Raw genomic sequence first — 12,387 nt, 5'->3', positions numbered from 1 at the left:
CTATGGCTATTTAACTGTTTTGTTATTTTTTATCCACAGCCTAAAATCTGGGTCTCACTTTCAAGGAGAAATGCACTAAATATGTATAAAAAACATTATTGACAATAATCAAGATTCCCATTGACCATGCCTGAGATAAGCCAGGTATGGTATTAGCATTGACCATCAGTGTGGCAAGTGTAAACACTATCAAACTAACACCATCAACTACCTTTCCTTTTTGCTTGAGTCTCAGCCTGGAGCCAGTATTCTGCACTGGAATACCTACTGCTGATTTATCCTGAAATTCATTTAAATTACTGTACTATGTGTTTATTCTGTTATTGTTATAAAAAAAATATGAATGGTAATGTATTCTGCACATGGAGATATAAGTCTGATACCACTTAACAATAATTAAAGCATGCAAGACATGGACTTTTGACTCACATTGTGGGAAGACTGTAAGATGCTAAGAGATCTATGGAAATATTAATCAAAACAATGTTACACAAGCTTGCAACTAGGTGCAGTGTAAAATGAAACCAATACATTAGTGAATGACATTCTGCTAATGAGAAAAGTTCTTTAGGCTGATAAAATTTTGATATACAGCACATGAAGATATTAGACTGCATGTTACCATTATAGAAACATACATAAATGAAATAAATTCAAGGAGTTTAATTCTAAATTAGGAATAGACAAATACTGTAGTACATTATGAGGAGTTACATTCTATGCCATAATAAACAACTCAATTGATGGAAGCTTATATAATAAACTAAACCTTCACCAGTTTTTCACTTTTATACATGTTTATATATGTAATTCTGTAATGAATTTAATGTAAATCATCAGTCTCCAGAACAAATCAGTCTAAAAATCTAAATTAAATGTACTTATAGTCACTGAAATAAAAATTATAAGTCTCCAATTTAGAAAAAGCCTATCTTTTAAGCTGGTGTTAGTGACCTAAAAGTTAGCCACAGCAACACCAACACAGCATCTTTGCCTACCAAATACTTTCACCTTTTCACTTTTACATATTTTCCTAGTAATTTTTCATATAAAAGCCTTCCCATGTTTTCAAAACAATTTTGCAGATACCATATTCACTATTTTAATGATAATTTCTACCATCTAAATTTTTGTTTTAGATTTATTCATCTAACTCCATGTCCATGTCCATCTTTATTAACATCCATGGTAACACTTCCCTCTTTCTTTATCATTACAAGAGACTCAATCATTTTTTTTAATACACACTGGAAATCCTTATTTTTTTTTTGATCTACTGCTTAAAGAAATAGAAGCATTTAGACTAAGAACAACAAAAAAAAATAGTTAAGTGTTGTTAGATTAAGTTCTATCAAGTGCATGAGGATTGTTAAGGATGAAACTCTCCTGTACCTCCCTGTGTGTTTCTCAATTTAATATCAAACTTTATGAAGATAGAAAAAGGGAAAGCCAAATTAAACATATAATAATCTTTGCAATAAGAAATGGATGTCTTCATATTAAATTACACAAATTTATTTTCACTTGTGAAACATGCACACAAATTTATGTTCATAATTTACATTTTATGAGTGTTAAGTATGGTATTATTGCAATCAAGAACATGCAAAATAGGATGGGAAAAAGTTTAAGGTTAGTGAATTCTGAGGTTTTAGTTTAGTGTAGTGTTTTAGTAAAAAAAATTATTCTAAAAGGACAAGAAGAAACATTTGAATAATCCAGTTTCCTATTATTGTACTTACTTAGTTACCAGGAGTCAAGTTACCAATTCTTTTGAAAATATAACTGGAATAAGAATTTTCTATAGAAATAATCTGAAAGGAGTTTCAGACACAGTCATCCCTCGCATAACAATCAATATAGGAACCATAAGAATGGTCCTGCAAGCAAAAATTACAATGGTTTAATGTAATTTTTCCAAAAGATCCAATGTTATAACTCAAGTTGTGAACTAGAATGATAATTTTCTATACATAATTCGAGTTTTTACATTTAGTGAATTTAATTTTCCTGCAAAAGCTCATGTTATAATAAGAGATACTGATGGGGACAATAACAATACAAATAGTAAACATTGCAAATACTGTAGATATGACTTAGTGCATGATGTTCAAATTGAAAATGAATCATAGGATTTTTTGTCAAAATAGTATCAACCTCTGATGTTAAGGCATTCCTAAAAAAATTTTGTTACTCATGTTTTGAGCTTGTAAATTTTTTCTTATAGACACCCTTGTTATAATTGGAGAAACATTCCAAGCTATAATAATCTGTATCTATTTTATTCTTTTTTAACTCAAGAATATTTAAACAATAATTTACAATTAGTATTGTTCCTTTTCAATTGCAAATAATATCAATGGGGAGAAGCAGGTGGCCAGCAATTCCTATTATGGTGGACAGAGATGAGATTGTTCAGCTATGATTGTAACAATTAGGGTATGTGCCAAAGTTTGACGAGTATTGGATAATATTAATGGTATCAGTATCAGTCTAAAAACGAGTACCAATATCTGTAAAAGTTTCAATATCCTCCTATCCCTATTAACAACAACAAACAATTCTGTAACCACCAGACACTGTCCTTTGTTTCTGAATCAACTGACCCAGCAAATTGTACCTCATATCACTGAAGTCCATTAAACTGAAATCCATTAAATCAAAGGTTTACTGTAATTAATTGGTTCCAAGGTGCCAATATTATAAGTGTGTGGATCATCATAAGTTGGGGTCCATACTGTATATTAAAGTGAGTTGTACATCGCCTAGGTATTAGAAAATGGCAAGGAAATGTACAGGGTGTCCACAAAAACACTCCCTGATTTCAAACAGTTAAAACATGTAACTTTACTGCAATAATCTTTCACAGTTAGTAGCTTCAGATGCCGGATTTCATTCAGTTTCATGTGGTATAGGGTGGCATTAAAAGCACTCAATGTGCACTCTTCTGGTTGCTCAGCAAACATCGAAGCAATAGTCCAGACGCTCTGCAGCATATCTGAAGTTATCATGCAAACTGCTTCAATGACCGAAATTTTCAGCTCCTCCAGGGTTGCAGGTAGTGGTGGTACATAAACTGTGCTCTTTACATACCCCCAGAGAAAGAAGTCACAAACAGTTAGGTCTGGTGACCTCTGCAAGTGGCCTGCAAGGTCACTGGACCTAACTGTTTGTGACTTCTTTCTTTGGGGGTACGTGAAGAGCACAGTTTACATACCACCACTACCTGCAACCCTGGAGGAGCTGAAAGTTTCTATCACTGAAGCAGTTTGCATGATAACTCCAGATATGCTGCAGAGTGTCTGCACCGAACTGCACTATCGCATAGATGTTTGCCGAGTAATCGGAGGGGCGCACATCGAGTGCCTTTTAATGCTACCCTATACCACATGAAACTGAATGAAATCCTGCATCTCAAGCTACTAACTGTCAAAGATTATTACAATAAAGTTACATGTTATACCTGTTTGAAATCAGGGAGTGTTTTTGTGGACACCCTGTATATGTATTTTGTATTTATGGTGCAAAATTTTTATCATAATCTATGAAATTAAGTGCTTGATAAAATGCTAGAAAATGTTTGTAGTTTATAAATAAAGTTAATTTTTTAAGCATTACTAAAAAATATTTCTGTGCTAAAGGTTTTGAGTTGCATTGGTTTCCTCACTTATGCTCAAAGTTCTTAGGCTAACCCAATAAATTTTGTAAACATTTGTTTTAAACTTTTCTCAGCTCTGAATTTCACAGAAGCCTAAGGACACTCTTTCTGCTTGGAATCTTAACATATGAATTTTTTAGGTGTCTGGTCTCAGGGATTTTAGTACAATTTGTCTAACTGAACATCTAATGGCAGAAATGGGAAAATCCCCTTTGTTTATTTCTCTTTTATCATCATTAGCACTGTCACCAGTGTTTGCCTACATAAATGAGGTTAGGATTGTGGACAACTATTTTGAAATCCTGAAATAGGTTTTCTACATATTTAGCAACATGCCATGATGTAAAAAATTTTCCACTGTGGTCACATGACATATCAACCCCAATACTGACAACAAAACTTCTGTACACTGCTATGACATGCATACTACCAGTAGTCCTTCAATAGTAAAACTAAATTTAAGAAAATACCTTCACCAATGGCAAATTATTAGTTAATTATTGGTTATTCACAATAGTGTATATACCAAACAATTCTCAATCTTACAGTTTACTTACCGATACATAGGTTATGAAACATTGAGAAATCCTGCTTAAATTTCATACAGAAATCTGTGTTATAGAACTACACACAAAGAAACATCAGTGTGTTTTTCCAATATGCTCTCAGGGATACCTGACATCATGAGAAACTAACAAAACAAAGCAAAAAAACAAAGTAAGAACACTTGGATTATATTAAATTTCAAATGTTTACTATGAATTTAATATATCTTTCCGGAAGTAATGTTGTAATGCTGTATATTATTTGGTTTATAAAGCCACTTACCTTTAACTTCTGGACTTTGCCCTTGAGTGATGAATGGGTTCCTATATGTTGAAATAAGGAAGGCTTGAAGTGAATCCAGACATTTTCCTTGGCTTTCTTGCAATGTTTCTGTTTGGGAATTAACAACAATACATCAATGAATACACAAGATTTTCTGCTTTAAACATTGCATATATTATAATCATAGGAAATTTTTTTATTAAACATATACACAACTCTACAAAGTTTCAAAAATTTCATTTACTAATTAAACTTAAATGTTTAAAGGTTTCATTAAGGTAAAATATTTCTAGGTTTAATTTAACAAAATATTACTATAAATTACTGATACAGATACAAAAAATTCAAATAGTTTGCTTTTCAATAAACATTAAAAAATTTAAAATGAACAAAAAATAGCATGCATATGCTTATTTATGCAAACAGTATTAGTTGAAGTATGCATTATTGCCACTGCATGCACAGCATATTATCTACAAAAAATTAGCAAAAGCAGTATGCATATTTTGATCAGTGTATAAAAAAAAAAAAAACTGATGATACATTTAAGAGAAAATGCCTTCAGGATAACCACAAATACAGTTACATGTGCAGGGTTCATAGATATGCTAATGTAAGTACATGAGCTAAAGTAATATATATAGGCAAGAGAGCATCAAGCCTTGACCACCAACAGAAGCACTACTGGGGTGAGGAAATATGTACACAATTATTAACCCCTGCAACCACTGATAATTTTTTTTTTAATCTATACAACAAACATCTCATAAACAAGCCATCACTCGGTCGATTTTTTGTTCCGAGTTATGAGTGAGCTTTCCCCTCAAGGGAGGTTCCTTGACGCTGGTGAAGGGCTCTTGATCTAGGGAATGGAAGGTATTCAGGCCTGAATACCTTCCATCCCCTCCCCCCACAGGCACTCTATAATCTGACGGGTTTGGTGCTTCCCCATTATTATAATAATAATGAGTGAGCTTCAAAACACAGCCACTAGTTGGCGCAGCGAATGCCACAACATCCGTTGAGCAGTGCACATGTTTACCTCACCATGGAAGCCTTTCTCCTGTGTTTTGCTTGCATTTTATGCAGTTATTTTGACAAATTTCTCTTTTCTAACCATGGGTCCTAAGAAAGTATGTGCAAACAACAGTGCTGAGAAGAAAAAGAGGATGATATCCATGGAATTAAAGCATGAAATCATAGATGAACACAAGCAAGGTGTGCGGGTTGTGGGTTGTAGCATTAAGAGTGTAGCAAGTAAGTTAAGCGATTGAAAAAGGACGAAATGAAACGAACTCCTCCAATGTTGTTGCTGTTGTTGTTGGGGTTTATAGGGCCACTGACAGCATATGCCGCTGTGCCAGCATTTCTTCTCCAAGGTAAATATGAATGTACACTATATAAAACCAGTTTATTTCTTTACATTCTCTATTATGTTTTTATACAATATTTCTTATTCATAAATACAGTTTCAGTGTTTTCCTTATGAAACTAGTGATCTAGTGCAGTTAGCCTCACAAACACACTGTTTTCTCTTAAAAAGAGCATGGGAAGATATGGTCAGAGCGGGAGCAGGAATGACCGCCACCAATCACATAATGACATTCTATTCAGTCTAGAGTATATATCATGTTTCTATGTTATTTATATTGTTTATTATGTCATATTAGATCAATTGTGATAGATAAATAAGCTGCAGAGTTGATATTAGCATTACATGTATACTGAAGTATTTTGTCCTGCCTCCTGAGAGCAGGAATTCAGCTGGAATGGATTAATGGCATTTCAATTAATTTAAATGAGGAAAATTTATTTGATATACGAGCAAATTGAGTTATGAGCTAGGTCACAGAATGGATTAAACTCGTAAGTTGAGGTTCCACTGTATATTATAATTTCAGTAAATACAGTTTTTATATTTTTTGTATTTTTGTCTTTCTCCTGGTTTTCTACCCGTCATTGGTTCTTGACTCTTCTTCTCATTTGTCTTGCAATGCTGAGAAGTTTTTTTTTTCTTTCCCAAAATCATCCATACAGCCAGCTACATATATTCCACTTGTAAATAGTTCCAACTGCATTTCTAGCCAATATGTTGTATATGAATCTGTCATACTTTTCCTTGATGGTAACACTTTTCATATATACTCAAGTATTTTATGCAATATATTAAGGTATAAATAACAAAAAGGCACAATACCGTGACTGGAACGATACACAAATAACCCGCACATAAAAGAGAGAAGCTTACGACGACGTTTCGGTCCGACTTGGACCATTGACAAAGTCACAGTGTGACTTTGTCAATGGTCCAAGTCGGACCGAAACGTCGTCGTAAGCTTCTCTCTTTTATGTGCGGGTTATTTGTGTATATTAAGGTATCATGCTTCTTTTGAATAAATACACTGCTGTACTACTCTTATTCTGTTCAATACTCATTTTGTCCATATTGTCCTGGTTTTTGTATATTATCCTGTTTTTGCTTCACAGGCAGGCCCCACTTTACAGCACTTCACTTTACAGTGTTTTTGCTAATACAGCAGCCTTTAATTACACCCATTCTTCATTTATTCAGACTTCCTACAATAAATACTATATTCACCACACTATAAGCTAGGGATGAAAAAGTTTTAAGATAAGTGATGTGTGTACTGTATATGAGTTTTTTAGCCCTAGCTATATTGCTCACCCTAATACATGATAATGTCAACTTGTTATTAGGCTTTTATATAGATTTGAAAGGGAAAAAAGGTTACGATTCACTTTACAGCAATGTCCGCCTTACAGCAGTAGCTCGGAACCTAACCTGTTGGATAATCAGGGCCCTCCTATATTCAGTTTTATTTTTTGTGCATTATCCCATATTTGTATATGCTGTTTTTAATGTTTTATTCTGTACTCGCCTATTTGTGGTTGCAGGAGTCGAGACATAGCTCTTGGCCCCGCCTCTTCACTGATCGCTACTAGGTCCTCTCTCCTCCTGCTCCATGAGCTTTATCATACCTCATCTTAAAACTATGTATGGTTCCTGCCTCCACTACATCACTTGCCAGACTATTCCACTTCCTGACAACTCTATGACTAAAGAAATACTTCCTAACATCTCTGACTCATGAGTCTTCAGCTTCCAATTGTGACCCCTTGTTTCTGTGTCCCATCTCTGGAACATCCAGTCTCTGTCCACCTTGTCAATTCCTTGCAGTATTTTGTATGTCGTTATCATGTCTCCCCTAACCCTCCTGTCCTCCAGCGTCATCAGGCCGATTTCCCTTAACCTTTCTTCATAGGACATTCCCCTTAGCTCTAGAACTAGCCTGTATAATACTACTATTGTAGTATGTATATATAATTGCTACTGGCATATCATTAGTACTTTTACAATTATGTTTTGCTGGCATAATATACAATTATCATGTTATAATTATTTTTATTAGCATTATAAAAAAACAGCATTAGTTAACTAAGTTAAGTGACAAGGAAATTACTTATTGCTTATATAAGAGACCATCTCTAACCTTTATAATAATCAATTTACTGCAGAGTAAGTCTATAGCAAATATTATACAAGTGGCCAATGAAAACTATCTTCAGCAACATCAAGATTACTATCTCAGATCCCTAAGTTAACACTAGGATGACATCAATACACACCTACAGCTGCTAAATACAAACCTAACTTTCACTATTCTTAGAGAACCCTGGCTATAACACAGTACTACAGATATAGTTTACCTGTGTATTCAGTCATATATCATATAATAAGTGTGCAATAGAGCTAGGCCTAAAAAAGCTATATGAAAGGAAAATGAATGTATAGTACACATATTACGTACCTTAAATTATTTTCGTCCTTAGCTTATACAGGTTAATTTGAAACTTGGGAAAATTGCCAGAAAACAGGGAGCACACACAAATTCTGTAAACAGACTGAATCACTGACAACTCACCCTGGCTCATGACAACTGATATGCAGGCTACTCAATTAATGTGAAATTAATTTGTATATAATGTAAGATGTATTGTGGGGATAATGCTCCATAAATGTATATATAATGTCAGTGTTTTGGATGAACACGTAACAGACGGTCAGATGACAGTCAGAGGGGGACATACTATTAATCCTTTCAGGGTCGAGATGCCCTCTCCCAAACGTGTTCTCAGGGTGGAAAATTTTGGAAAAAAAAAATTATTTTTTCTTATGAAAAGATAGAGAATCTTTTCCCAATCACAATGACACCCTAAGTATGAAATTTGATGGAAAAAGTTAAAGAATTATGCTCCCACGAAGTTAGTGGTCTCGACGATGTTATTGCATCGGCGATTTCACCCACTTTGAGCCCTATTTTCGGCCAATTCCAGTGTACTAGTTGACAAAAATCATAACTATTTCGCTAGAACTCCATTTTTTCTATCGAATGAGTACAAGAAACCACCCATTTACCAATTTCAACTATCCAATAAGGTGGTCAAAACTTAGCAATTTTGCCAATTTCACACAAATTTCAAAAGATGCCACTTTCCAAATAGGGTCCAGAATAAACAAGACACATTCCTGGCACTAAAATAACATTTCCTCTGTTAATTAGTCACGTCCCCAGGCTCCTCTTACATTTCTTTTGTTTTCCACTTTGAATTCTTATTCTCACAAAAAATAGAAGATTTACTGTTATGCAGACTACTCCATTAGTATAGAAATGGTATAAATAATATCAGCGCACTTGTGAACGAATATTAAACTCACCAGTTGACGTGTATTGGACACGTGGCATGATTTGTTTACTTCTGAACTTTGGCAGAAATTGAACATTTCTGCTACTTTGAGCTCAATTTCAAGGTACTTTTCATTGTGAAACCAATCAAAATCATCTCAATTTCTGTAATATGTCTTCCATTCTATAAAATGAGACCAGGAAAACTAGAATGCAAGCATAAATACCACATGGAAATACACTGCAAATTCGCTGTTTTAGCCCTTAAATGGTCCAAACGTATATATACGTTTTTTCAACATCTGAAAGTATGTAAAAAAATGTAGATCTTTTTTTTTCGTTTTACATGTGAAAATGTGTAAAAAAACTTTTATCTACATTTTTTTTTTGTTATATTTGAAAATATGTAAAAAAAAGTAGATCTACTTTTGTAGCCCTATGAATTTGAACGTCGATCTGTTTGGACCGTTTAAGGGTTAAACCCAAAAACATGGTCGGAGTTTTTTTTTTTCTCATTATGCACTGTGTGCTGCAGGATTTTTTTATACTGTGTACACTGACCACATAGACCCATTCTTTCGTATGTAGGCCTACCAGCTTTCTCTTGCTAGATTTGAAGGCACTAGAATTTACGCGTACTAGTACGTCAATAACCTTGGTGCGTAAGCCATACTAGTATGTCAGAAATCCTGAAAGGGTTAAATTGCCAATTGGACATGTATTACACATCCACCTAAGCGACTAGTGTAACTAATAATTTATCTTCACATTAATTCAGCAGCCTACATAACAGCAAAACACACAGGCTCATAGTAACACACCCAGGCTCACGGCAACACACTGAGTCACTCCCGGTTGATCATCTAAATGGTCTAATACATGTCCAACTGCCCATTTAATACATGTCCAACTGCCTGCTTAATACACGTCCATTTGACTGTGTACTACGTAATATGTAATGTATAAATACGTATTTTCCTATAGTATTTATCGTTGTGTTCTCATTTTCATGGTCTCACGTGATAAAATGGAAAATATATTACAGAAACAGAGATGATTTTGATTTGTTTCATGAAGAAAACGACCTTGAAATTGAGCTCAAAGTAGCGGAAATGTTCAATTTTTACCAATGTTCAGGAGTAAGTAAATCACACCACACGTCCAATACACATTAACTGGGGAGTCTAATATTCTTTCACTAGTGCATTGATATTATTTATACCATTTTTACAATAATGCAGTAGTCTGCATAACAGTAAATTTTGTATTTTTTGTATGGGGATCAACAACAATTAACCATCTCAGACCACTAATTACCCAACAAAAGGCTGCAGTCAGAATAACAAACTCCCACTACAGGCAGCACACTCCAATATTCAAAACACTAAACCTACTCACCATACAAAACATCCATACTTATTATTGCACCTATTACATACATAGAACACTTAACTCTGATATTAACCCTCCCCTCAAACATCTCCTTGCCAACCTCAACAGAACACATGACCGTAACACAAGGCACAGATCACTCTTTGATGTTCCTCGTGTTCATCTCACGCTATGCAAAAACTCAATGCACAAGAAAGGCCCTAAAATCTGGAATTCATTACCTGTAAATATAAAAGAAACACTACCTGTTTATAAATTCAAGTCTCTTCTCAAAGATCACTTACTCACCCAAAACCAAATAAATACTGAATAACTGAACCTTATAAATTGTATATCTTAAATGTTTCTCACAATTATATCACATAAATGTTAAACCTAAGACCCAATCTAACTTTGTTATTTTTTAAATACACTACCTAACAGAATACTCCATTCTACTGAATATACAGCAATGCATGCAACCATATGACCTGTCTTTGTAATACTCATTTGTGCTTTATTGTTATCTGTTTACAATAATGTTTTATCACTGATTACATCATTGCTTAGTTAATCTTAAGTTAATATTAAGCCTGCCCGTAATGCTATGTATACAAGTGGCTTTGGCATGCTGCTCTTACATGTATTTTTTGTACCTCTGTATGTATGTTCAAATTATTAAATAAATAAATAAATGAATAAATGAATAAAAAATCAAAATAGGAAGCAATAGTAATATAAGAGGGGCCTACAGACATAACTAATGAACAGAGGATATGTTATTTTAGTGCCAAGAATGTCTACATTGTTTATTCTGACCCTATTTTCAAATTGGCATCTTTTTTATTTTGTGTGAAATTGGCCAAATTGCCAATTTCTGACCACTGTATTGGGTAGTTCAAATCGGTAAATAGGCAATTTCCTGTACTCATTTGATAGAAAAAATTGAGTTCTAAAGATATAGCTATGAGTTTGGCAAACTGGAACAACAGAATTGACCAAAAACAGGGCTCAAAGTCGGCGAAATTGCCTATGCGTACATGTCGCTGAGACCGCTAACTTCGCGGGAGCGTAATTCTGTGAGTTTTTGACCAAATTTCGTACTTTTGGTCTCATTACCATGGGGAAACATTCTCTATCATTTAATAAGAAAAAATATTTTTTTTGTTTTTTTAAATTTTTCGACATAGAATGACAGTTTCAGAAAGGGGCTTGCGACAGTCAAAGGGTTAAACAGCTCATGCTAACCAATGGCAACTGGCAAATATTAACAATAAAAAACATATAGATTGAACTTAATACCCAAAGAACAAGCAAAACAATATACAGTACATCATCACTAATCAATCAAATAAAGATGTACAAATTGTATGTGTAATGTTAACATATTTAACCCCTTGACTGTCGCAACCCCAAATCCTGAGGTGTCTCCTGGTGCCGAAAAATTTCAAAAAAAAAAAAAAAAATCTAATGAAATTATAGAGAATATTTTCCCGATTGTAATGACACCAAAAGAACGAAATTTGGTGGAAAACTGACGGAATTACGCTCTCGCGAAGTTAGCGACCTCGGCGATATTTAGGAATCTGCGATTTCGCCCACTTTGAGCCCTATTTTTGGCTAATTCCATTGTTCCAGTCGACCAAACTCATAGCTATTTCTTTAGAACTCCATTTTTTTTCTATCGATTGAGTACAAGAAACTGCCCATTTACCGATTTCAACTACCTAATAATGTGGTCAGAAATTTGCAATTTGGCCAATTTCACGAAAATTAAAAAATATGACAACTTCAAAACAGGGTCCAGAATGAACAATGCAGACA

General features: G+C 34.1%; 1 protein-coding gene across 7 annotated transcripts in view; it reads right to left on the bottom strand.

Annotated features, from left to right (window-relative positions):
- Positions 1-12,387, bottom strand: part of Mgat4a (alpha-1,3-mannosyl-glycoprotein 4-beta-N-acetylglucosaminyltransferase a) — a 235,277-nt gene that overhangs the window by 65,152 nt on the left and 157,738 nt on the right. For 5 of the 7 annotated variants that reach the window (XM_070089214.1, XM_070089210.1, XM_070089213.1 and 2 more), the window contains 2 exons: positions 4,487-4,594; positions 212-280 (listed from right to left, as the gene is read on the bottom strand). In XM_070089214.1, coding sequence (XP_069945315.1) covers positions 212-280; positions 4,487-4,594 — 177 coding nt within the window. The remainder of the gene's footprint in view (positions 1-211; positions 281-4,486; positions 4,595-12,387) is intronic. The other 2 variants (XM_070089212.1, XM_070089211.1) reach the window with 1 other exon arrangement.

This window comes from Cherax quadricarinatus, chromosome 27, assembly GCF_038502225.1.
Source record: "Cherax quadricarinatus isolate ZL_2023a chromosome 27, ASM3850222v1, whole genome shotgun sequence".
In the NCBI taxonomy this organism is placed as follows: domain Eukaryota; kingdom Metazoa; phylum Arthropoda; class Malacostraca; order Decapoda; family Parastacidae; genus Cherax; species Cherax quadricarinatus.
This window is presented reverse-complemented; position numbering and strand designations above follow the sequence as displayed.